This window comes from Camponotus vicinus, unplaced genomic scaffold, assembly GCF_025532165.1.
Source record: "Camponotus vicinus isolate PSW18456_S1 unplaced genomic scaffold, iyCamVici1.0 SCAF_3, whole genome shotgun sequence".
Classification (NCBI taxonomy): domain Eukaryota; kingdom Metazoa; phylum Arthropoda; class Insecta; order Hymenoptera; family Formicidae; genus Camponotus; species Camponotus vicinus.
In genome coordinates, this window is record NW_028141967.1 from 16,116,167 (window position 1) to 16,142,651 (window position 26,485).

Genomic DNA, 26,485 nt, shown 5'->3' on the forward strand with positions numbered 1-26,485 from the left:
AAGATTTCCAGCAAAAATGACAGAGACAATAATTATGGTAAAATTATATTTAATATTAAAGACTTAGAGGAAAAAGAGAAAGTTAAAGTAAAAAAAAGAAAAAAACGAAGTGCATAAGGAGAAACTGAACATATTTAAGATAAATGTATATTTATTCCGGCAATTCGACATGTCTGTCAAGTGTATGTATTAATTTTCTTTAAGATTTAATTCTTCTGAAATTGTTTTCTATATTAAGACAATATTTTATTTAATATAAACATTATGAAAGATATTTTGCATCTAAGAGTTTAAATAGAGCTATATCAAAAATGCTTTTTACATATTTCGCGTATAACACACCGTATTTTTAAAATATTATTAATTATATATGTCTTTTTAGACACAAATTATTGCGACTGTCATTTATATATGTGTATGTATAAAAGATTCAATAAAAAAAAAGTAACAAATGTAACTACGCTCATATACAAAATGCGTATTAAATATAAAAATGTACTGTAACTATTGACGACAATGCTTACATGTGAACAAGTCATGGCGCTAAATTGATGAACAGATTAATTTAATTTATAAATTAAGGCGGTAGTTGTCTATAATGAATGTATAAATTTATATCTAGTCCCACAGAGATTTCATAGTTCCGTTGAAGATTTTATTAATTATATCATAGCGTTTATGTAAATTCGTTAAATGCTTATGTAGTTAGACTTACCACATTGAAAATATGTTGCGTAAGTTGATAACTAGAATTAAACGAATTATATATCGAAATGTATAGTTGTAAAAAAAATTGTGTTTGACAAATTTAAAGGAACATTACGCATTATACGTAGACAATGCCAATTAATTTAAATATAGGATGTTTCAAGTAGCGCACATTTTCTATCGATTACAGATCTATTGCAAAATCTAAATTTAAATCAATTTTAGCAAAAATCTTATCTTAAATTCATTCTTATACATTAATCTTCAATATAATTAACCAATAAACAGATATTATTTTATTGAAATAAAATTCATTTTAAGAATAAAATTTTTATTCTACCTATATAATTTCCAGCTTTTTAAAAAAACTTAATAATTATTGAAGCAAATATTAAATATATATATTTTTTTTAAATTTTATCTTTAACAAGCATGAAAGAAAATGTGCGATGCTGACAGATTCTGTATACGTATATTACATATTCTAGTGAACGTTCCATACGTGCGTGTACACCCTCTACTGGATTATATTTTATTTTTAAATATAATATATGTCTCTCATCAAAATATTTTATATTTCTCTTTTCCCAACAATCTTCAATTTAACACACTAACACGTGGAATTTTATGAAATAATCTTTAATATTCAAATGCAATAAAATTTATATAAAAATTCCACACATTCAAAGAATTAAATATATAATCTTTGCATTATTTTTTCAGATAAATGAATATACTAAAAAATATTGAAGATAGGAATATTTGTGATTCAGGGATATTGTGGAATCTGAAACGGAAGAACATGAATAATGTCTGCTCGAGAGTTTTATTTAATCTGCATAGAGATTTATTTACATTCTGGTAATATAACTTATGACGCCGCGTGATTTGTAAGAATATATATATATATATATGTGTATATATATATATATATAGTATATATATATATATATATATATATATATATATATATATATGATAAAGTTTTATATTATTTATAAAATTACCTGTATATCCTAATACCTATATATCCTAGTGTATCTATACTCGCATTATTTACAATACCAATTAAAAAAAGCTGACTTATATGTGTGTACATTTCCTCTGCAAATATATACAGCATCCCTCTGCTTTATATATACTCGAAATGAATTATCGATTGTGCTATAAAACACATGATTTCTACACTCGCTGTGAAGAATATATGCAAGGTAATAAACCCTCTTTATATAATTTCATATATAATTTCAAACAGGAGCGATTTCCTCTTTTTTTCTTTCTCAAGTTCTATATTTGTCATTATTTCACAACTATTTGGAGTTTAAGTTATTCGATATAACAATCCTATAACGAAATTTCTTCGCATTGATATTACAGTAGCAATAACAAATCCTATAAAGAGATCTTTATTACTCTCTGACATCAAGTCGAAAACAAAAAATATGCAAATTTATATAAAATTCCTATAATGAATGCGTCAATCTAAAAACTCTGCTCGCATTTTGATTATTGTACTGCAACTGTTGTAAAAACAATATACATATATATATGTATATATGTATCGACAGATGAGCGGAATAAATTACAGCGATCCAGCAAATTATTTTGCCTTCATATGCGATCAAAATCGCATTTATAACAAAAGATTTAACACAATGTTTATTCTATCTGGAGCGTATAATTATATACACTCACGTTCATTAGCTTTCTACATAAAATCGGGAATATATAATCGCAGGTATTTCATCGTGAGTCAAAATCTGACATAAGCAAAATTACTCACCTTGTACTTTAACTATATTATATTGCGCAAATCCGTGCTCCCGGTTACACAAGTAAATTACTCACCCTATATTCTGCAGCTATTAGCGCAAGTCCATGCTCCCGGTTAAAAGAAAAGAATGTATTGGTCAAACGCCGTTGGAAGTTGGCGTGTTGTTTACTGGTGCTCGCAATAAATCGTGATATTGCAGCAGAGCCTCTCGTAAGGATCTAGACACTTGTCCAGAAGTAGTTGCAATGGTGCATTCTACTAAGCATGGATATAATCCAATCAACTGTTCCCACACTGACCTTTCGACTGAAACATAAACAATAATTTGTTAAATACATAAATAATAAAGAATATTATTTTTATACACTAGAGGAAATAAAATACCTTTATTTGGTGGCGCTTTTTTGAGCGACACTACAAGCGTGGCAACAGCTTTAAGGACAAACGATATCTCCGACAATCTGTACCTAGAAAAGGTTTCTATAATAAATACTTAAAAATATATATATAGAAGCACTTATGGTAGAAGATATCTTTTTAAAACAAAAAAATGCATATATTTATTAACATAAAGAAAAATCATTTCCAACTTATTGCTATTAATAACTTACATATAACCTATTATACTGTTACCTAGGCAAAGGACACTTTCCACTCCGCCTTTCGCTCTCGATGTATCGCCGCAGCACTTCTTGAAATCTATGTAGAAGAGCCGTAACTGCTAATCGCCCAGCTATACCGCCCTCATCATTCTCCGGGTTACTTTTAGGATTATTTTCTGCGTCGTTGTTTAATCCATCCAACAGAGAAAACTGGAGTAGAGTCTCGAAACAAGTTTTCGCAAACTCTTCTCGTAATTTTGTTTCTGCACCATTTTCTGTGAAAAGGAAAAAAGCAATTTTTTTACGTTGAACAAATACACATCTCATATATAAATATATTGCAAGATATTTAGATATTATACCAATATTCGCCGCTGTGGTTGCTGAATGTATAGAACCTTTATTTAAAAGCATCACGACTCTCAGTATAAACTGATGAGGTATATGCTGAGAATGTGGTAATACTTCGTCCCTCAGTAATTCCATAACTTGACAGTCTACCGCCTCGTCGGCCTGGATCTCTTCAACTCCTCGTTCTACATTCAGTACACTGCAATTAACCAAACAAAATCCGTTTTGACAATCTTTTCAAGATGATCAAAAAAGTCGCGCTAAACATAAATTTATCAGAGTTTACCTTTTAGGGAATAGAAAGTCGTCCAGTGTACTTGCGAGTTCGAGCCACATACTCTGGAACTGTTCAGGATACTTCCTGGCGAGCGGTAGACCAGTGTGCAGAACAGCTAAGAGACTGGTCACGGCTAACTTCCACGTGGTCGCGGATGGGCACGCATATTTCATAGACAAGGGCACATGCAATGCTTCCACGATGTGCTTCAGCACCTGGCCGTCAATCACGGCCATCTCGTGCGCGGTCTTCTGATATAGATTCACGACCATCGACAGGGACTTTTCACCAAATGGAACGTAATTCATCGTGACCCAATCGGCAGACACGCCTCTAATCTGAGAGATGTGTTTTGTTGGTATTTTACCATATGTCGGAGCCTCGCAAGCCAGCTTTGAGAAACTCAGTAATTGAAGGAATATCATTACAATCATCGTGCGTAAATTATCCGGACCATTTAATGCTTCTTTTTGCAGGAGCTCCATAGAGTGCAACACTTCATCTTGCAAGTGAGTGAGAACTACGTCGGGCACCGATGGCAAAATGTATGGCGTCGATTCGCCATGCACTGGAACGGCCACCGCATTCTTCAGTACAATACACAATTTTTGCAAATCCGGACCAGTAAATTTGTTCCTAATATGTTGAAAAACACCTGGGAATATATGCATCAGCGCGGTCAGGAATGCCTGCGACGGCACGTAAGGCTCGGTGTCGCCTTCCTGTGGTGGCGCAGTACTCTCCATTCCGACGTTAAGCCACACGCGCCAAGTCACTGTCCACAAACCCACCGAATCATTCGATTGAATCATCTCAGTATTATCGCTTCCCTTCGGCTGAAAGAGGATCTCTTGGAAGGATTTCAATGCTGCTAATGAGACTTCGTTATTCTTGCTAAGCGCGGAATTTTCGATGAATTCCAAGAGTAATGACCATGCTCTAGGAAAATCTCCCAACATTTGCAATAGTTGACGTTTCGTATTGAATACTCTGGCTACGCCGCTTAACGTTAAAACCTGCGTTTCCGCCCACTGTTTTTGCGCTGTATTTCTGCTATGGTGAATAAGTATATTTCCGCTAGTGTCAACCTTTTCGCTACTAGCTGAATTCGATAAACTTCTTACTTTATCCAACAGCGGAAACAATACTTGCCAAAGTACCGCTTGCCACGTAGGTTGATGCAGAAGACTACCGTGCGCGGATATCGTAGAGAATAAAGTTTGACTTGCTGACTTGCGTACAGCGGGTCGCGAATCGACGCATAAATCTCCTAGTCTCGCATAGAGACACATCCAGAGTTTGTCGAATGGCGGCATGTTCGTTGTGCCAGGAAAATCGGGGAACATCGATGATGAATCCCCGCGCAAGCAAACACACAATTTTTCTTGATTTTGAAAGAAGTAGTCGCTTATGTTCCACATTAGACCGACGGCTGTGAGCGAGATATTTAGTTCTTGCGTCTGCGATCCAAATTTAGCGGCTGTGTCGACACATAGTGGAAGACATCGCCAAGGCATCACCGGTAAAAAGTCCGTTACAACCAACTGTAAACATTGAAAAGCTATGCGCACCAAAGCTTCCCCGTGATGATCGGAAACTGCTCCTATAATACCAAGGACTAAAGGCCAGCCGTGATATAATGTCTCTCCGGCACCATGAAGCACTTGTAAAACACATTCCAACTGTCGTTGCCTGACGTCTCCGTGACGCACAGACGATAATTCAGATAATGGCCCCAATAATAATGTTTGTAACTTCTGATTATCACGGAGTGGTTGCGGATATTTATGCTGAAGAGCCATCTTGACAAGATATGTAATCGCTTCCACGCCCCATTCTCTCATGCGAATATGCGGATGTTGACAAACTTCTAATAGATGATTCGTTAATGGTCTCCAGAGCACTTCTACACGTGGTAAATTTACTAAACCTGTCTCCAACAATTTAGCAACGGCAAATAGCGAAGGCTCGCGATTAGAATACGCCAATTCCATAGCCTCGTGACTCAACTTGCACAAAGCATCTATCAAATGATGCAAAGCGACGTCGTCAAGATGCTGACTGCTCTCGAATAATCTGCTGAGCATGGCGCTAAGCACCGGTAAATCTGCCATAACCGCGTTCGTCAATACAGCATTCGGATCAGCCGCTGTTCTTCCAGCTTTCAACGATCCTCCGGTGGAAGGTTTTAGACCGAGTATCCAAACTAGATGTTGAAGAGTGGTGAGTACCAAATGCCATGCGCTACCGAGTATGCTACCGTGACAATGAGCTAACGATAACAGCGCACGCATGCACTGCAAATTCTTCGCAGTCAACATAACGGGACCTTGATGAGCACCTAAATGTGATCAATAATTAATCAGCAGGATAAAAGCAAAATACACGTATAATTTATCGTGTATGCATAATACATATCATCCTACCGATTGGTAAAGACGCCGTAGGTAGCGGCGTACCAACGGCAACTACTTGTTGTCTGTAATCGGGCTCGCCCATTGTCAAATTGTACGCGGAATCCTGTTGTCTTACGGTCGGTATACCTTGAGGTGCGTTGTATAATACAGTTAAGGCGTAATGAGGCGGTAACGAGGCCTTACATATCGCAGTTATGAAAGCATCGCGCGGTGGTTGCAAATCCAATTGTCCGCAAAGAGACGCAAACATTTGAATTGCTTTCAGGACATTCTCCGTCGCTGATTCATCCGTGCTACAAGATATACATCCGTTATTTATTCTGATTTTTTGCGTATAAAATATACATAACATTGTTACCTGGCATCTATTAATGGGCTAAGAGCTGCCAGTAGACCGCACCAACTAGAATTTATTAATTGTACATGAAGCTTTCGTTCGGATTCACTCGGCTGATAGGTCTGACCTTCGGTACTATCGTCCTTCGATCCATTTATGGCTAGCGCGATCGATCTTATGATATCTAATAAACATGCATAAGCTATACTGATTCCATAACCGATCGGTATTTGCGGCGGTTCGACCTTGTCCAACATTTCTAAACTAAAATAAGTGCTGCGTTATCATCTCAATTCTTGAAACATCATCAAAAACTTTATGAAAAAAGTACAATAATTTTATAATGCTTACTAAGTTGGTTTAGCTTGTCCACTCGTAAATGTTGCTACTACTGGTAACCAAATACCACGCGAATAAAAACCAGGCTGAGGCGATACGCCAGGCCCAATAGGCATTCCTGTGAATAACGGTGAACCTGTGCTTTGAGGTATGGCTGTACTTGTTGCTGTAAAAGAATAAGAAAGAAAAACATGTATAGTGTACATTTGGGATAGTAATAAAAATTTAGAGGAATGTATTTTGCATGTAAATTCTTTGGAATAAGTTAAAATATATTAGAAAGATAGTGGATAACATTATTAATTTTATATCTGTTAAACATAAATATAATGCAATAATCTATACCTGTCTGACTCATCATCTGTGGATTCACAAAAAGGCTATGTACATAAGCACCTAAGCTACTGACAATATCTTGAAAAATATTTGTAGCATGTGGTTTCAAATCATAACATTCACAAAAGTTTGTCAGCAAGTCTGCTTGCACTGTCATTTTGTGTAAAACTTCCAGTGCTAGAGCTCTTTGCCAGGTAGGTTTATCAGGATCCAAAAACTTCACAATTAAGGATAAAAATATTTCGCATTCTGTCACCTAAAACATTAAAAACATTCTTTTTAAATTGCACCAATATCACATTCGCATATCACAGTGTAAATTCTGATATATTTACCAGCAAGGAATGGTATTTCTGTATCAAAATTGACACAACTCGCAAGAGCCTCATACTAATAGGAAAATAAGGTTTGTCTAAAGGCGTAGCTTGTTGCAAAGATGCTGGTACTGAATTACGATACTTGATGTTGGGTGAAAATAGTTTTATCACAAGTGCGCATACTCTTTCTTTCAGCAAAAAGCTAAATTCTGGATGCTAAAAATTGTGTATTTATGATATATATATATATATATATATATATATATATATATATATATATATATATATATATATAAATTTAAAACAATTTTGTATCTTTCAAAAAAAGATAAATCTCTTAAACTTTTTATTTTGTATATGTATATCAACTAATACCTTAAAAAAAACTGATGAAAAATTGGTTAAAACTGATTCTAATAATTCCAAGCCAAAAGTTCTGGTCATTTCAGTAATTCCAATCAGCCAGTATGGTTGATCAGCATTTACCAATTGAACTAGATCCTAAAACAAAATTTACATAATATAATTAATGTATACATATAGATAATTATATTCTATAGTTAATATAATTATACAAAAAAATAATGCATCACTATAATTTATATAATTATAAAAATTATTATTAATTATTAATTATTAATAATAAAAATTATTAATGAAATTACCTGAAACATTAAGTATGCATCTGCAGCGCAAGGGCCAAGACCTTTAGGCGCTTGATTTGTTGGAATTTTAAGTTCTTCTAAATTAACTTCCTCAGAATCTAATTGATCAGAACTTTGTTCGTCCTCAGCAACTACTCTTTCAAATACCAAAGACACTAGCTGCCTTACAGTAGCACCAGCTGTATTTATCGTTGTACAATCTTTTGTAAAGTGCAACCGAAAACAAAGCACCAAGTTCTGAAAAATACAATCTCGGATAAAATATTTGAAACATTTTGTTGAAAAAGGAAAATTCAAATATATTCAGATGTAGATAAATTCTCACTCTTGCAAGAGTATCTCCATGTACTACAGCATTACTTGTAAGTAAAAGAGTTACAGTCTGCAAAACTTTAACTTCCTCTGTGCCAGATTCCATTAACAACCACAAGGTATCCGTAATGTATCGAGCACCTTTTTGATCTACTGCTTGTTGAGTTATTAGCCTCTGCATCATGCCTAAGCAAAACTGGAGAAACAGACATATTTAAATTTGAAAATGTTATTCTTTATATAAATAACATTTATGAAAGCAAAATGTCATCTTTAATACCTTGATAATTTTTATATCCTTGCTCTCGCAACCTTGTACTAAAGGATAAAGTATTTGATTTACAATGTAATATATTGGTGTCCCTGGATTATTTGACGCTGTCCTCAACTTTGCAATTCCTTCCTCACATGACTGTAATAAACATATATCAGATTACTAAATTCAAGCAATTATATATAAATTTCTTTTTGTACAAAATGGATCGCTCATTCATTAAATATTAAAGAATAGAAAAAAACAGCATAATATTGCGATTATAATTTATACTCATTGGTGCAAATTTAAGCTATAGCTAGCTTTCTCTAAATCTAATGCAAACATTCTGCAAGAACTATATATTATAAATCATTTTATAAAAAGCCAAACTTTAAGCAAAACCAAAAACATTAATTTTCAGTAATTCAAAGTATAATAAAGCTGATTTCATGTACCTCTTTGATCTGCGGATACTTCTTCTTGGTCTCTGAGGAGAGTACCTTAAGATCCGACTGCAAAGTCTCCAGGAACTTGGAGATGTTCTCCGGGCTGCTGGTAATAGCAGGGCTCGCCATCGTTGACACGTTACCGCTTTCTTAAAGTTCTACAGGCACGACTCGTGCAACCAGACGCATGACAGCTCGCTGTCAAGCCAAGACGTTGAGCGCCAATCAGCCGATCGACTTGAATTGACACTCTCCGCGATGCCGATTGTCGGCGTGAGGACGATTTCGATGATCCATCGGAATCGTCTCCGTCTTTCGGAGTCGCGGATCACATCGAGGGGCGGGTCGTAAATGGCATAAGGTTGCTGTTGTTAGACGCGACGCCGACGTTATCTCGAAATCCAACGAAATCCGCTCCAGTTCGCCACGCGTATTCGACACTGTTGCGTACCGAGACGTAATTATTCGGGACAATCTATAGAATTATGACGGACACTCCGATTGCAATCATACGATAGACATACGATTCGATAGACACGTATGCAACATGCAACAGCGCTGCCGCCTGCTGCGCTGTCACCGCCAAAGCAAGCTGCGTTTCCATGAATTTCACGCGCGTGATCTCATAAATTTAAAAAGAGAATCAAAAAGAGCGCGCAAAACATATCAAATGTATAATATAATGAAATGTAATGTAATTATAATGTAAAAAAAATATATATATATATAAATATATATATTACATTATATAATTACATTTATTTATATATATATTATGTATGTGTGTGTGTGTAATATTATTTTTTATTGAATTTTAAAATCATGTAATAATGAATTAAACGGTTATTTCTGTATAAGTGATTAATTTTAGAAGAAATTAATTAAAGAAAAATATAAGTATTATGTATACATAAATATGAATGTCAAACGCGTGTGTATTATTTACTTAATCTTAAAGCGATATAATATAATTAATAATATAATTAAAATTGTAATATAATATAATAACATTAAATGTGTCCACAATATATAAAATATTAATAAATAAATGTAGTAAAATTATGATACAGAAAAACCAGTTCTTTGCTAGAGAGAAGCCCGAAAATATCTGTCAAATATCATTCTTCTCTCTGTTCTTTTCCTTCATATATATTTTAGATTTAAAACAACTTTAATTTATATTTACCTAAAATATATAACATTGAGGAGAGATATGATAAAATAAATAATTTAGAATTTTTCAGCGATTTCGAAAATAATGACAATTAGCATCTTATTTTCTAATAATTAAAAGTTTCGACTTTTGAGAACACACACATACAAGTGAAATAGTGTGTTTAAATCATTGCAATCATAACCTCAAATTAAATGGAACGCAACCAAAAATAGAATATTGCAGCAGTGTACGATAGAAAAAGTTTATTGCCGGAAATTATCATGTCACTCGCACGAAGAGGACAGGTTTGCCTTTTTTTGATATTATGTATAATAATCTCACAATTTTCTCATATACATCTCTTACAATAGACGAATATCTATCTCAAGCTAATTACTTTCTACTTATGAACATAAGTTCATAACATAATTTTACACGAATAATTTATTTTTGTATTGATGTAAGCGATTTATTTTCAGCATTGGGGAACATTTGCCCGTATTTGGCACGTTTATGATGCAAAATGGCAAGATCCATATCAAAGTGCAAAATTATTAAAGCACTATCTCATGGGATTGTATAAACCAATATATCATCCATTGAGTAAATATATTTTTTGTAGATTAAACAAGCCATATTACCTTTCTTCTTTTATTATTATCTATTCTAAAATACTTATGTGTAAAAAATTATTCTGTTAATCTCTTCTTAAAATTTTACATTCTTATAAGCAATTAAATTATTATAAAAATATATACAAAATGCTACAAAGGGAAAAAAATATTGTTTTAATTTTTACATGTTATTTTATATAAAAAGGAATAGTATATATACATATAAATAAAAAATCTTGCAATTATCATCACTAATATAGAATAAAAGAATATATCAACTAAGATTTTTATAATGACTTAAAGTTATGCTGCTATATATATAAATTTAAATTTTTTAATGTAAACAAAGTACAAGATTTAAGTGTCATAAATAGAAAATCTAGTATAATCTTATGTTAACTGTTAATAAATACTTAATACTTAATAATACTTAATAATACTTAATAATACTTAATACTTAATAATTTTTAGATGATTGTGGTGATCATGTAGTAGTAATAAACAGCAAAGAGATTGCCTTACGCGGCGATGAGTGGCGAAAACGTGTATATTTTCATCATACAACATATCATGGAGGTGCTACTTGGACTCTCGCATGGGAGTTACATAACAAGGATCCAACTTTGGTAATTAATCTTTCGTAATTACAAAATGTGAATACTTAATATAAAATGTTGTTGAATGTTTTATACTATATAATTCTATATATAAAATTTAGATTGTAGAAAAGGCTGTATATAGAGAATTGCCAAAAAACTTACAACGGAGACACACTATGCAAAGACTACACATATTTCCAAATGATAAGATACCTAAGGATATGTTAGAAAATATTAGCAATCAGATTAAACAGCTAAAACCTGTTCCAGTTAGACTAGATCATATTCCAAAGGAAGAAGTAGATAACTTCCCACAACTTTTAAAGTATCCCAAAGATTACATCCTTAGATAATAAGTTTAACATAGATATTATGTAATGTAAATGTATTTAAAAAATACACATTTTAATAACAACAAAGAGTCCTCGATTATTTCATACTTTTATAAATTAAATCAAAAGGATTTGTTCTAGCTTTTTGTAAGCTAGATTAACTATATAAAGTATTTTATTTTCAATTTAATCCTAATTTATTACAATATATTAAAAATCATCAAAATAAGAGCAAAATACATAAATCTAGAGATATAATAAATATGTGTTTAATATCATACTTGTGTGAATTGCTTTAATAAACATATTCATAGATACTTTCTATTAGAATTCTTCCCATTTTTCTGTAATTCTGCCTGATTCATCATCATCCTCATTCATAATTACAGAGTAATTATGCGATGTATCCCATTTGTTTCTTCGTTGATTTTCATGTGATTCTTCCGAGTTCAATTCTCTCGATGATTCCACATCTGTGATGCGTTGCTGTGACAAGTTTCTTCCGTACAGTTTAGATTCTTCTACATCAAAAGCATAAGAATTTTGCAGAATAGGCATATCGCAGAACTGACATTGCGGTTCCTCATACATTTCTTTCAAGCATGGGTGGAAGATTTGCGCGCATATCGGGCAAACATAATATTCTAATAATGTTATCTGCAATAATGTTGTACTGCACCTGGGTAACTTGTGACCCTGCGGACAAGATGCGACGTTCCAGAGCTCATCTATCACTTCACCACATAGATTACACTTCTCAATTTCATTAAGGCAAGATGCAGTCGCGTTCAATATTTCTCGAGCGCGTCGATACGCGACATCCTCTTTCACCTCATCTTCGTCTGCAAGATACACTTCCAAATATTTTCTGAGTAAGCTCACGGCAAGTGTTTGATCTTTTGACAGTGTGCTCTCCTTTGTCGAATTATCGAGAAATGCGCAAGCGGAATGTAAAAATATCAATGGTAGTGCTGGCGTTATTTTGCATTTTCGTATATGATTTATATTAGGTGTTGGTTTTTTCGTCGTGCACACACTGATCATCACTGCCATCCACATTGACAATTGCAATTTGTAGAGCGATAACGATTCGAGCTTCTCTATAGAAGGACACAATACCATACTTGGATCTTCTGCCTTAGTGGCTTTAAGTCTGAGCACTTCCATGCAATCCCAAACACTTATAAGATTTGCACTGTTATTAATAATAGACAATGGATCACATATTGAGCCCTTTAAAGTGAATATATGCATTACACTCGGTTCCCTCATCACTAAATGATCATAAATTATTCTTGGACTAGTTATATTAATAAACATCACTTTATTTGGCGAGTTAGCAAGCCCTAAAGACTGAACAGATCCCTGTGTCAAATGATTTTTTATATCAACGATGATTAAATTGTTTGACTCTGTGTTAACAATGAAAAATTGATTATCCTGTGTGGTCACCAAAAATTGCTGAGCAGCAATAGGGATTATACCTAAAACAAATATCCTTAATGCTTTAAAGTCAAATTAATAATTACTTATAAACTATATAAAAATATATAAAAAATATATCTATATATAAAAATCATTAACTATACAAATAATATTTATAAAATTTTATTGTAAACTATAATTGTAAACTATAATTTTCAAAGATATCTACATACCAGAAATATTAAATCCTTGCACTTGTACATGTTGTATACTCTTCAATGTTCCTGTCAAGTTTATACATAATAATAAAAGAAAAGTGCCTTTGACAGCAAGAATGTTCACAGTTGACTCATCTTGAGAAATTATGTATAAATAATTGATTGTTATACGATTTGGAGCAACATATTTTTCTATCGACACTATTTGTAGATCATTATCACATATAAATTTAACACCATATATTCGACCATCAAAATATCCAATGACTAGCAAATGTTCATTCGTATTAATAGTGATCCAGCATAATACACTTATTTTTGCAGCAGTGTTCAAATTTATTTGACCAATGGATACAGGTATTAAGCTTTCTGTGAAGTTTGAAATTCTAGGAATCTTCCAAATCAATATATCTCCATTATAATAAGCTACAGAAAAATATGCAAAAGAAGCTTCTTCTATTTTGAACAGTTCACTCCATGTCATAGCACAAGCTTGCAACTGCCGTATATTTTCAACTATCACTGTATATTTATCCTTTGATTTTTTACATTTATCAAGATTAGATATAATGTTATCCTTCACATTCGTTAGCCGAAGAGATGAAATATCACATATAGAATACCACACATTGAAAACTTTGTGCAACAATTCAACAGTACCTGCTGTAGTTAATATTGCTAATACACACTGGCTGGGAGAGATCAAATTTTTTGGCGACCACATTATATTTACTATTCTGTGGTTCATATCATTTACACCATCTATTATCGGAGTCACTGTTTCTTCCATGAGAATCGAGTAAATGTCTTCACGGTCCAGATTCCATATTAATGAATCTATCTTATTCGTAAATGAACATGCTGGCAAATTTTCAGGAGGATATATGAAGGAACGCGCAAACTTGATTGTCGAGTTAGGAGACATGGGTGAAGGTTGCAGCTCCTGTAAGAAAAAAAGTTATTATTATAACATTACTTTTTTCGCGATCGTAATTCAAATCAATTTTATAATATATCAATTTTTAATATATTGTGGCTAAAATTAGGATTTCAGTTTTTTCTAATCTAACCTAACCTAACCTAGTCATATTCTACATAATTCAGTATTCATTAGATTAATCATTTAACGATGTAGATATGTATTAAATTCAAAAATTACATGTATTACAAAAACTACTTATTGCTCAGTATCTTTTCCTTTTTTTATAAAAATGAAGTAACAGTGTAATGTAACTTACGAATACGTGAACGCCTCTGTCTGCAATTATGGATATTTGATTGTCGGGTGACCATTGCGTTGCGAATGGGATCGTCACCAGCGGAGAGATACTGATATTGTAAAGCTCTTCCGTTTCCATCTTTTGTTGTTAATTTCTCTTCTCTTCTTATTTTACTTCAGTACCGCGAATGCTACATCTTGTCACGTGTGACGCTGTCACGTTGCTACGCACGCTCTGCACATATTTCTGCGCAGGGTGAACTGCGCATGCGCAACGAATATTTGAAATAAATGAAATATATACCAGAGAGAAGACAGAGGTATCATAGTCCACTTTTATTTTTTTTTTGCCCTCCTTTTTGCCCAGTATATTTTTTCTATTCTACGATTTGAGATTGGAAAAAAATTACAAATTCTTAACATTTATTTCTATTATATTATATTATTTATATTATCTTTTTATCTTATATTATTCTTAATATTATTATCTTATTATTTATATTTATATTAATATTTATTTATTTCTTAATATTTATATTTATTTATTTCTTATCTTGGAGATAAAAGAAAACTACCCAGGTAAAAATAATCATTTTGACGCGATTTAACGCGTCAAAATAACATTAAAGTGATTCTTTTTGCTACCTGGGTATATTGATATTAAATAAGCATATAAGAAAAAAATATATAAGTTTGAAAAATAAAATTGTTCCTTCTCTCTCTCTTTTTACTAATCTCTTTTATAATCTTTTTATAATCTTTATCTTTTTTATAATCTCTTTTTACTAATCTTTTTTTTACTAAACTCTCTTCTACTCTTTATTCTTTATAGCTTCTATAACAAATAGAATCCTTTAGATATCTTCTATAGGTTCTTTTAATCTTCATCTTGGTTAGTTATATCTGAAATAAAACAGACATAAATTTACGAGATTTAAAAAAAGAAAAATTCAGTGATACAAATGTTAATAGCTGTATCACAAGGAATAGATTTTGTGAAACTGCGATCACAACATCTTGAAATACGTAAAATATAAAACGTGATGCGATTATTATTATAATACATTTGAAATTTATTATTTGTACTATCAGTAAAACAAAATAAAATACATTAAATCGGGGAATCATTAATTCGCTAACAATAAATAATTCCAATATCATATCAATGCTTATTACGAATTTAATTATTACGCACTAAGTGTCAAATTTACGCTGCATTTTTTAAAAATACAGTTTCATAATAAAAATGTTAGTATTATTAGTATATCTCTGCATATGTGATCACTTGACATTTCGTATTAATGTGTTAAGTGAGACAGGTACATATAGCAGCAATAATATCGGAATTATATATATATTTTATTTTACTTTGACTATATAACTTTGTCACGATATCGCAACGTCCATCGTGCATTGACTCTATCCGATATCTGGCTATCGCTACTATTGCTTTACCAACGCTGTAGATCTAACAACAGGTACGCGAAATAAATTATATATAACACTAGTGTGTATTTATTAAATAAGAGCGATGCGATAATACAACGCGTCTATTTATAATATTTGTGGCAGCATAAATATGCGCAATCTCGGAATCATACTCATTCGTTCGCTCGTCGTGTCAGAAATGATCCGAGATTCAATATAATATCGATATCAATCATTTGCGTACGATGAAAAATTCGATCCTACAATGACTGTGCCTACATTTATTGTTGCTTACAATTCGTGATGATAATATTATACGGGAGAAATTCCTTTGCCTTACGCAAATTGATATTTAATACGTTTTGTCAAAAGAAGACGCAGCCACTTTGCATATTAAATGCAACATTAAATTGTTGTGAAAGTATAAGCGTAACAATAAGTGTGAAAACGTCTACAACTATCGCGATACAAGTTGAATGGATAAATATGATCAGAGTATTGTTATGTGAAAATTAAGAACCGATTGGACCAATATCATTATTCATTGTTAACACTAATAACAATTAATTGAATTAATTGGATCCATTCTCTATTTGTATTATAAACACAATAATCTGACAGAAAATGTTTACCACAAAGAAATCAAGAAATTAAAAAAAAATTGTTTTTGAAGAGAGAAAAGTTTCAAAATTTCGTATAAAAATAATTTAGAATTTAACAATTTCATATATAATCCATTTAATAGCTTAGTTATAATGGGACTAATTTTAAATAATTTTAGTACCGTTCGATGAGGATGCAACTTGATCCGCAAATTTCATTTGATGATTCCGATAATGTTTTCGATGATTCAACCAGAACATTTGCGAATTTCCTATCATGCGGAGATTATACAATAATCGCTATGATGACAAATAAATAATTTATGTACAAAGCCAGCGAAGCTTTTTGTCAAATGGGTGTGAGGGGATCGAGGGCAGTGTCGAGTGTGTTTGTTTGATTGCTGGCTCTCCGCTTCGCGTTGAGTCACGCCTTAAATGAAAGAGAAGATAGATCTCGATGATCTATCGCGTTATTTTATAACCGTTATCATGATATCTTATAAAAAGTGAGTGGGTTAAGAGGAACTGAAAAGAACTTATTCTGTGAAATTATGTTTTATATGATCTTTGAAATTAATTCAATTTAAAAAAAAATCCTTGTTTTCTCCATTTCCAACGTAATAGTATTGTCTTGTTCTTCTTGAAATATTTAAAAAAATAATCCTTTAGTTTTTTCAATTTTTTAAAATTTGCTCCCTCTATTTCCAAGATTAAGAATTTATTATTTTACAGAATAAATTCTTTTTTTAATTCTTATAATTCACCTACTCTCTCTTTATAGGATCCAGTAAACGGCTACATTATCCTAGGCGAGCTTGTTGCCAATCAAAATGGAAATTATAGAGGTGTCAGCTCGACTGGTGGTTGGCCCATCTTCGTTCGCAAAGTTGCGACATCATCCTCTATCTGGACTAGTAATTTGTATTTCTGCAAGAGAAATTAAATGATAAATCTGTTTTATAACGATTTCCTTTCTTTAATATTGTATGCATGTGTGTGTGCGCACGCACGTTTTTATTATCTTATTATTATTGTATCATTGTATTTAATGTCTTACTAATATTATTTTTTATTGACTTACTGTCCTATTATCGCCTGGGGTAGTCATCCACGCATAAACCATGTATCCGGGTATACAAAGCATAGAGGATAACGCTGTAAGCCAACCTAATACATGCGACCACCAAGGATACTCATAGTCTAGATATTTTATAGGTGTCCACTGAATCAGATTGAAGACGAAGACACCCTAATTAAGAAAAAATATATTAGATATTTTTATAAATTAATTTTAAACAGTTACAAATTAATATTCCATTCAAAGTAAAATTCACTTAGCATTCAACGAAAAGTAAAATTTTGTAAAGTATCTGCAAAATACACGCATGCGCGAAAAGATCTCTCTAAATCACATATATAATTCAAAAATTCTTGCTATTACGAAAGAAGAATTTATTTCAAGTTTCAGCTGAGAGAATTTGAATAGATGAAAAAATAGAGAGAACATCCTATATAATCTTTCTTTTAATATTGTGTTACCGATTATCTTAGGAAAAAGAAATTAGCAAAAATAATTAATGCCTAAAATTAAATTGAAATAAGAAAAGCATAACAAAATAATAATAAACCTTATATACTTACAACGCAAATCATCGGCGTAGTTATTGTCCAGCAAAATTTCCACCACATGAGAGGATAATATCCGATCATATCACGCAGGCCATCATAGAATCGATTTACTCCAAATGCCCAGCTGATCGATATACATTCGAAGAAGATAAGGAAGAGCAGGCAGAAACCAGAGACAGCGTACGAATCGAGGATTTGGAAAACATACATGCCACCTTGAGAGATACACGTCAACCCGGTGAGATAGGACAAAGCGCACACGAAAGCGATAAAAAGCTCCTTGCGACGACGCAACAGCAAAGGCCACTCGTCCACCTAAAAGACAAATTGATTGACTAATTGAAATAATATTTTTTTGTAGTAGAAAAAAGGAATTTTCCTTGAAATAATAATTGAATTAAATTTCAAACAAATTAAAATTCAAACATTAATCAAACAGACAAGATAGAAGGCTATTGACAGTCCAAAAATAAAAGCTTTTTTCAAACTTTTGAAACAAAAGTTACACTAGAACTGTAAAAATAAACAAGGACATTAAAATAGTGGAATTGCCACGCTCTTTAAAACGGTACCATAGCTGTGACGAAGCCCTCCATTGTGCAAAATTGGGAATCAAGTCCGATAAGCAGCAACATGAAGAAGAACAGACACGACCAAAGTGGCGCGCCTGGTAGTTGGAGAACCGCCGATGGATAAGCGAGGAAAGCTAGGCCCGGCCCGGAAGCGGCCACTTCGGCGACCGGTTTCTGTTGTTCATGCGCCATAAAGCCTACCACCGAGAATATCACGAAGCCCGCAAACATGCTGGTGGACGAATTGACCGAACAGACGATCAATGCGTCCTTGTAGACATTGTTGGTAAATTTATTATAACTGCCGAGGGCTACCAGAGTGCCGAGTCCAAGACCATACGAGAAAAAGATCTGCGTTACTGCGTCGATCCATACCTGCGAATTAACAATTATACTATTAATTATATTATTAAAATTATTAGAATTAACAATTATACATTATTTATGGGATTATTTCAAAGTCAATCGATTTAAAAAGTTAGTAAATGAAAAAGAATAACTTACCTCGGATTCTCGAAGCTTAGACAAGTTTGGACTGATATAAAACCGAATGCCTTCCATGGCGCCGGGTAGTGTAATGCCACGAATCAGAAGGACAGTAAGCAACACATATGGGAAAAGAGAAGTGAAATAGACGACTTTGCCAGTCCACTTAACGCCCTTCCAGATGCAAAAGTAGCAGATTATCCATACTACCAATAATGTACCCGCCAATTCCCATCGAATATTGCCCATGTATTCGATACCCTCGCTGATTTGCAACGCTCGACGTCTGAAAGGTAGAGATAGTTGTATTTAATATAAGCCCGGCGATAGAAAAGCGCAAATTACGCGCATCACGTACTCAGGAGAAAATGAAAAATTGTATTTATACTGACTCCCAGAACTCCTTTACAGGATCCGTAAGCTCCGTCATCGTCACATTAATGTGATTGACCGTGCACATTTTGACAATGCTACCGTTTCTGGCTGAGGAGATTTCGGACCAGCAAAACAGCGAGCTTCTATCGTAAGGATTCACGCAGTTCTTGGTGTTCCAGTAGTTATTGCAACTGCCCCAAGGTAACTCTAAAATTGTGTAACGTTCAATAAAATCCTTTAGTCCCGTCCTTCGTCATCGTTATTAAATGAAGAAATTTTTATTTAAAATATATTTTAAAAAATTTTCTTCGATCGTGAAAAATTAAAGTGCAGATAAACTTGTTAGTGTACTCACCCCTGCGCATCGACATGAAGAAGTAGAAAATCGCCCAAGCTAGGATAACAATGTAGTAGACATTCATCCAGCAGGACATAACGGCAGCAGCGTAACCAATACCTTTGAAGAGCGGCGCTATTTTGAAAACCCCGAGGCCGCCTATCGTGAGCATCTGTCCGAGAGCTAGCTCCATGAAGAACATGGGTATACCGGCGAGGAACAGTGTCAAGAAGTAAGGGATTAGAAAAGCACCGCCACCATTTTTATAGCAGAGATACGGAAATCGCCATACATTGCCAAGACCGATTGCCAGACCGACCTTGAAGAAATGACAAACGTCAAAGCACAAGCAAGTATAAGCTAAATCACGTTTACATTTAATCAATGATTAATGTTAATGGTAAAGAAATAATTTAAAATCTCTATAAGAATATAAATTTTTTTGGCATATTTATATCATCTTTTTTAAATGTTTTATTTATAATACATCACTTTGTCGATGATGTTTAATATAATGTATTTAATTTATAATATATTGTAATATATTATAATATATTATAATATATTTAATTTGTAATATAATTAATTTGTAATAGTATATTTGACAATATAATAAAATGCATTACCACACTGAGAATGAAATCCAGCTTGGTGCTCCATGTTCCACGATCCGGAAGAGGCTTGCTTTTGCTGGTCGTTGAACATGTCAGATTTAATGCTGTCCTACCGTTGTCGGGATTTTCTGGATCAGTTACTTCAGGATCACGCGATGTCTCTGTCATGTTTGTAAAGACCAATGATAATCTCAGTGTTCTCTGTTCGTGCACTCACTCCAGCTGATTGTCGACCAATGTTGTCTCAAATGCGAAAATGATAGTGAGACATAACACAGGACCTGTAAACAACAAAACGATTGTACAGTTTACTCAATTCCAATATAGCTTGAAGCAAATTTTGAATGCTTTTGAAAACTACAACAAACAAATGTCGCAATAAAAAATATGAAAAATTTATCCGCGAATATAAATGGGACTAAAAAAAATGTTTGTTTTATTTTAAAATTATGAAATAAAAGTTTTTAGAAGTGATATCAAGTTAGAACTAGAACATGTTAAATATAACTATAATACGTAAAATATTATATTTTATATTAGTTTCCAAATTGCACAATATCAAAAGTTCTCTCATATTTTCTATTTTAAAACGTTTCAATCGAGTTCTCGTTCTTTGCGAGCTATGGAAGTTCCTCTGGTTTTTATCGTCTGGAAAATCTGCGGAAACCGATTAGATATTTGGGTCGAAGATAAATGCTCCTGAGTATCGAAAGAAGTGAAAAGTCGGCTGATCATTCTGAGCATTAAAGCAGACTACCGAGAGAACGACCAGCTAAGAATATGCGTTCTTCTATTGGATAATTAGGCTATATCCGTGTCTCAATAGTCGTCGGATGTTAAAGAGTCTGATAGGTCAAGATGCTGAAATCAAATTTGTGATTGCGCAAAAATCACGTCAGTTAATAGTTAGAATCAAATATACAGATTATGCTCAATTATAATACATATGTAAATTGATATTTACAATAAAGTTCTGTAAAATTCAATAAAAAAGAAATAAAGCTATAACAGTATAACAGTAATAAAATGAATAAAGCAATAATTATACTTAACATTTAGCAAATTTAATTATTTTGGCAAATATAATATAAATAAAATATATATGTTTTGACAAATTTAATTATTTTGCAGAAATAAATTAAAATCACATGATAAATTCATAAAAGTTTCTGAAAAGGTTCTTTTCCTTTTTCCTACCTGTTTACATGATAAATTTATATTTTTAAAATTTCTTTTTAAAATTGTTTATAAAATCTTTGTATGTGAAATTATTCTACAATAAAAACTCAGGAGACAATAATATTACAATTATTATTGTCAATTCTCAATTAGAACTCAGTTGTAAAAAATTAAGGAATTTATTATACACTAATTATATACGTTTATATAAAAATGTATTTGATTTCACATTTTAAGTTATTAATTAGCTATTGATTTTTTGCAATGTGCAAACTAAAGCGTATTTTTAAAATTATTTTTAGCAATCTAGTTCAAACGCTTTCCATGAAACGATAGCAAGTCGCTTAATAATATTTAATTTAATTTCAAACTTGCATTTACGCGAGCATCGACGATCGAACTTGCATTTAAGCGAGGATATCGCGAGATCAACTTGCGGGAGACTTGCGGGGGAGATCCTGCAAGAAGAGCAGCAAGGTATTCTCTGAGGTACATAGAAGGAGAAGGGTGAGCAGTGGCCATTGGTGCGGCCCGTTAAATACGAATGTCCGGCAGGGGTCCCGTATAATAAATATCGCGATGGTGCGTGTTTCCTTGCTCCTCCCTTCCCACCACCGCCACCCATCACGGCTCCCTCTTCCTCTTCCACGCTCATAAAAAACAGCTATATTCTAATTAGCTGAGGATGTGTCGTTCCGCGTATCGTTGCGATCGACGTACTGAAATTTTCATGCCGTCGTTCCCGTCGCGAAAATCCTACCTTGACGAAATGCCAAGATATTATTTTTAAATATTCCAATCTCTCCCGACATTATATACTTCCGTATTATAATTATTCACTTCCGTGAATCATTGCGAAGATTTTTCCAGAAGATAAAATTGAGGAACATGAATTGGTAAGTCAATCACGAGCACGTGGCATCAGAATGTTGGACTTGACAGTTTGAAGTATCTTGGAGCACGTGCCCCTCTCTGTCTCTTATATTCGACAAATTGCATAAGCCACGTGACATCAGAATGTCAAATTTAATATCTTAATTTAAATTAAAGATAATGATTTTGAAGTACGTATGCTTAAAGAATATTATATTATAATTAATATATAAGTAATTTATCTAAATATGTTCGAAGCATTCCTTAATTAAAATAAATTATCCTACGTTATATTACGGGATAACTGATTGTTATATTATTCTTCATACATTGTTAAATTTAAAGGCTACTTGAGGAATTTCGCTTCGTAAAATTTAACATATTCCAAAGAAATTGTCATTAATTGTTTATTTATTATATGCGACAAATTTACAGCCATTCTTCAAGCTTGACTAAAGTCTTTCTTCATCGTGCTGATTTCCAAAAAAAGTCTACGAACCTTATTAAATCCGATGATGGAACCTCATGTGGAAGTCATCGGCTCTTTCGAGATAATCATGAGCAAACCGATGCAAGACAGTTTGGCGTCACTTTGTCGCCGATGAGCGGAATGAGTTTGATTCGTTTTTACACACTGCACTTCTCCTAAGCACTCTTGATGAGCGCGCGGGATGTAGTTTCGCGCTCGCCGCCGGAATAGCTGTATCGTATCGTTCCTGATGTCGATGATCCAACGACAAAGACCCTCAGCGATCGATGGATCCTCAGCTGATCAACGTTCTCCGCGGCGAGCGCTCCGATCTCCGAAGTCAAGCTCTGCAAAGTCCCAACTACCCAGCAGGATCACCAGATCTCGAGAGGATGACCTGTAGCGATGAGGTCGCGATCACTCGTGATCGTCTACCGCGGATATACTGTGACTGAAGAAGCACAACGCGTGTACCAGGGGGCAGAGAAAGAGAGAGAAAGAGAGGAGAAGAGAAAGAGATGAGCGACTCCCTGCGTTGCGTGCGCGAGTGTTGTCCGCGGGATACTGTGCTTAATCGGTCTGCGATCGGTCCAGTCTTCCGTACGCGTCGCGTCAGCCGGCAGTGACTGAAATCGTCGTACAGGAAGAAAATCCAGGAGGGGGGTTCCCTCTTTTTTCTTTTCCATCGCCGATGATCTGTGCCACCCGCACCGCCCTTACGCCCTCCGTCACCCCCATCGCGTCGCGACGGAACGTTATCTGGTAGTTATAGGTGAGATCGAATGAGAGCGAGTAGGAGAAAGAGCGCTGGTGGCGAAAGAGAGGCAGAAGATGACGGTGGAGAAGAAAGGGGGTCATATACCAAGATCGCAACAGTATATCATCATCAAGTTGACATCTATGCCCTCCCTCTATCTCTCCAACCCTCTCTCTCTCTCTCTCTCTTCCTTCTACGTTGCATTTTTTCTTCTTCCTCTCCTAGTTTCGTCTTTCTGCTCCTGCAAAACCTTATATTCTTATTTCTATCAATTTCTTCGTAGATAGCAATTTACCTCATATAAATTTTCCTGCGTACCTTTTTTTTCATGGGCTTTAACCGTGTCGAAAGGATGCATGCTTTTGGGATTTAGGATTGGTCCATGCATTCAGAATGGTCATGTCATAACAATCCAGAGGTAAGATTTTTCGTAAGACATTCTTTCCAAATTGAATCATGTACATCTTTTCAATATTCCACAAAAATCTGAAACAATAATGATTATATACTTTTCTCCAAAAAGTAATTTGTTATCATCTTCAATAAAAATAAAATGGTATTAACTAACAATAATTTTTTTTAATTTTCTCAATCGTAATATAATACATGATAATAATTAATTTCATAATGAAAGTAATCAGCGATATAATTGCTGAGATTCAGATTAGAATTGATTACGTTTTTGAGGATGGAAAAAATTTCAAAAGATATATTTAAATTTATTTTTTTCGTGCATTGTGTCTATTATGATAGAATAGAACTATATCGTGCAATTAATGAAAGGAATACCGAAATGCATCTCGACCATTAACTTGAATAAGTGCCATCAACGTGAAAACAAAATGCCGCGCATTTATTATGCAATTACGGCGGAAATTTTTTCCATTAACGTCGCATTATTAATCTCTTGACTCATCTCTTGAACAGACTGATCTACTATATATGAGTTATCGCGTATAATAATTAAAGATCAAAAATCTTGGAATTATTTCATTATATCATTCTGTCGTTATCTAATTTCTGTCATTAACTTTTATCCTGGCGCTGTCTGGATTTGTTAATAAAATTTTTTTTTTAAAGGATTCAAGCAAGTACAAAAATCGATTAAGACGGCAATCAGTGCAATTAAGTTTTGGATAATGAAAAAAAGGAATGACGGATGTGCATTTCGGCAAGGAATTGCCGCACGTTTTTCCGGCCATGGGCGATTTCCGAACGTTTCCGATGAAACGAAATGGCGATAAAGTAGGTGAGCAAGACTAGGAAGCTGGTATATCCGGAGGGTTCACGTGACACCGATCCGTCCCCGCATCCGTTCTAGGTACAGTCCGTTGTATAGGTCATGAGGAGAAGCCTGGATTGATAACGCAAAACCGTAAAACGCTTTGCGCTGCGAGCCAACTTTTTTCGGCCCGCGATGACGAATCGATATCAAGAAAGCAGCAGTAATCAGTCCTATCCAATCCACTCGATCGATTCTGCCTGCAAAATTACGCAATTTTTCAGAATTATCCGCTAACGCTCGTCCAAAGTTTCACGATACGATAATTGAATAAATGTTGTTTGCGTTGCTTCCGGTCCGGATTTTTGTCGCCGGATTTTTCGGATGCTTCGAATCTTGCGATATCTCGCGAATAACAATATGTTTTGTGTGTCGCGCGACGTGATTGCTTGATGACATTAGGCGCCCGAAGAGGGGAGCATCCCAAATGACAAGAGGATGTGCGGAAAGTGGCGCGGGAACCACGCCGCTTACCATCTTGCTGCTTAGAATTTTCACGGGGATGGACGCGATTTTCGAAATATTCGTAACAATTTCGAAAAATTATGTTATATATGGAAAAAGAAATTCACGCAAATTGAAGCAATTTTGCGTAAATTTATTTTGAAAATTTGGCTTTTCCTAATTTTGACGCTGTACGATTCATCTTTTACAACGTGCTTAATATTTTTACGCTGTAATGTTTTTTAAAATTGCATTTGATAACGACAATGATATTTAAAGAGACTTGCGAAGAAGGCGAGTGAAAATTTCAATTATTTGATATCAAAGTATTGAGCTTTGACAGCACTCGGATACAATATTATATTGACACATCGCATCGAATCGTTTTATAATTGATCAACAATAAGCAATTTATTGATGACGTTTCATGCGTCAAGCTGTAATAAATGAGAAGTCTCAATTTTATTGACAATTTTATTGACAATTTTGTTGACAATTTTATTGATTGTGACAAAGGATTTGTGCTTGCAATTATTAATTGAAGTTTGATCTATATGTTTTTGCCATGCAAATGAAAATTTTAATTGATTTCTACTAGATGTTTTTTTTTTATTAACAGAGAATAGCATGTGTGTTGTCACTTTTTTTTCGTATACATTTTTGTAAATATTATGCCCGTCTAAAAAGTACATTTAATCTACAGAATTATATATTATTTATATATTATTTACTTGCAAT

General features: G+C 33.7%; 4 protein-coding genes and 1 long non-coding RNA gene across 9 annotated transcripts; 2 read left to right on the forward strand and 3 right to left on the reverse strand.

Annotated features, from left to right (window-relative positions):
• Positions 1 to 1,676: 1,676 nt before the first annotated feature.
• Mon2 (Mon2 homolog, regulator of endosome-to-Golgi trafficking) lies at positions 1,677 to 9,703 on the reverse strand. 2 transcript variants are annotated; one of them, XM_083093125.1, is made up of 15 exons: positions 9,147 to 9,703; positions 8,716 to 8,847; positions 8,449 to 8,631; positions 8,124 to 8,360; positions 7,834 to 7,959; positions 7,477 to 7,674; positions 7,151 to 7,397; positions 6,818 to 6,971; positions 6,488 to 6,730; positions 6,139 to 6,422; positions 3,722 to 6,053; positions 3,447 to 3,634; positions 3,116 to 3,359; positions 2,867 to 2,943; positions 1,677 to 2,788 (listed from the first exon to the last, which is right to left on the reverse strand). In XM_083093125.1, the coding sequence occupies exons 1-15, from the start codon at positions 9,264 to 9,266 to the stop codon at positions 2,619 to 2,621; spliced, it is 4,935 nt and encodes a 1,644-aa protein (XP_082949251.1). In that variant the 5' UTR covers positions 9,267 to 9,703; the 3' UTR covers positions 1,677 to 2,618. The 2 variants fall into 2 exon arrangements, with proteins under 2 accessions (XP_082949251.1, XP_082949250.1); XM_083093124.1 differs by having other exon boundaries at positions 2,867 to 2,949.
• A 740-nt stretch (positions 9,704 to 10,443) lies between these two features.
• Positions 10,444 to 11,925, forward strand: Mrpl13 (mitochondrial ribosomal protein L13). The gene is made up of 4 exons (XM_083094012.1): positions 10,444 to 10,598; positions 10,773 to 10,896; positions 11,379 to 11,533; positions 11,626 to 11,925. The coding sequence occupies exons 1-4, from the start codon at positions 10,575 to 10,577 to the stop codon at positions 11,857 to 11,859; spliced, it is 537 nt and encodes a 178-aa protein (XP_082950138.1). The 5' UTR covers positions 10,444 to 10,574; the 3' UTR covers positions 11,860 to 11,925.
• Positions 11,437 to 14,919, reverse strand: LOC145968502 (uncharacterized). 2 transcript variants are annotated; one of them, XM_083094011.1, is made up of 4 exons: positions 14,720 to 14,919; positions 13,497 to 14,424; positions 12,518 to 13,322; positions 12,236 to 12,359 (listed from the first exon to the last, which is right to left on the reverse strand). In XM_083094011.1, the coding sequence occupies exons 1-4, from the start codon at positions 14,837 to 14,839 to the stop codon at positions 12,350 to 12,352; spliced, it is 1,863 nt and encodes a 620-aa protein (XP_082950137.1). In that variant the 5' UTR covers positions 14,840 to 14,919; the 3' UTR covers positions 12,236 to 12,349. The 2 variants fall into 2 exon arrangements, with proteins under 2 accessions (XP_082950135.1, XP_082950137.1); XM_083094009.1 differs by having other exon boundaries at positions 11,437 to 13,322.
• Positions 14,920 to 16,040: 1,121 nt separating this feature from the next.
• Positions 16,041 to 23,967, reverse strand: Gat-a (GABA neurotransmitter transporter-1A). Of its 3 annotated transcripts, none has more exons than XM_083095363.1 (9): positions 23,295 to 23,967; positions 20,756 to 21,024; positions 20,148 to 20,448; positions 19,810 to 19,999; positions 19,436 to 19,703; positions 18,932 to 19,306; positions 18,372 to 18,674; positions 17,812 to 17,979; positions 16,041 to 17,657 (listed from the first exon to the last, which is right to left on the reverse strand). In XM_083095363.1, the coding sequence occupies exons 2-9, from the start codon at positions 20,909 to 20,911 to the stop codon at positions 17,568 to 17,570; spliced, it is 1,851 nt and encodes a 616-aa protein (XP_082951489.1). In that variant the 5' UTR covers positions 20,912 to 21,024; positions 23,295 to 23,967; the 3' UTR covers positions 16,041 to 17,567. The 3 variants fall into 3 exon arrangements, with proteins under 3 accessions (XP_082951489.1, XP_082951490.1, XP_082951491.1); XM_083095364.1 differs by lacking the exon at positions 23,295 to 23,967 and adding an exon at positions 22,298 to 22,391; XM_083095365.1 differs by lacking the exon at positions 23,295 to 23,967 and adding an exon at positions 22,304 to 22,382.
• On the forward strand, positions 23,729 to 26,221 carry LOC145969334 (uncharacterized). The gene is made up of 3 exons (XR_014438042.1): positions 23,729 to 24,439; positions 25,102 to 25,270; positions 25,343 to 26,221. It is a non-coding gene; the product is annotated as an uncharacterized LOC145969334 (long non-coding RNA).
• Positions 26,222 to 26,485: the final 264 nt, after the last annotated feature.

Coding starts and splice junctions, on each gene's coding strand:
- Mon2 (XM_083093124.1), bottom strand. CDS start 9,266: ATGGCGAGCCCTGCTATTACCAGCAGCCCGGAGAACATCTCCAAGTTC. Junction 7,675..7,833: donor TTTCATCAGTTTTTTTTAAG/GTATTAGTTGAT, acceptor CACAATTTTTAG/CATCCAGAATTTAGCTTTTT. Junction 2,950..3,115: donor GGAAAGTGTCCTTTGCCTAG/GTAACAGTATAA, acceptor AACCTTTTCTAG/GTACAGATTGTCGGAGATAT.
- Mrpl13 (XM_083094012.1), top strand. CDS start 10,575: ATGTCACTCGCACGAAGAGGACAG. Junction 10,599..10,772: donor CACTCGCACGAAGAGGACAG/GTTTGCCTTTTT, acceptor ATTTATTTTCAG/CATTGGGGAACATTTGCCCG. Junction 11,534..11,625: donor ATAACAAGGATCCAACTTTG/GTAATTAATCTT, acceptor TATAAAATTTAG/ATTGTAGAAAAGGCTGTATA.
- LOC145968502 (XM_083094009.1), bottom strand. CDS start 14,839: ATGGAAACGGAAGAGCTTTACAATATCAGTATCTCTCCGCTGGTGACG. Junction 14,425..14,719: donor ACAGAGGCGTTCACGTATTC/GTAAGTTACATT, acceptor TTTTTCTTACAG/GAGCTGCAACCTTCACCCAT. Junction 13,323..13,496: donor GCAAGGATTTAATATTTCTG/GTATGTAGATAT, acceptor TATTTGTTTTAG/GTATAATCCCTATTGCTGCT.
- Gat-a (XM_083095363.1), bottom strand. CDS start 20,911: ATGACAGAGACATCGCGTGATCCTGAAGTAACTGATCCAGAAAATCCC. Junction 19,307..19,435: donor CTAAGCTTCGAGAATCCGAG/GTAAGTTATTCT, acceptor GTTAATTCGCAG/GTATGGATCGACGCAGTAAC. Junction 18,675..18,931: donor AGGGCTTCGTCACAGCTATG/GTACCGTTTTAA, acceptor TTTGTCTTTTAG/GTGGACGAGTGGCCTTTGCT.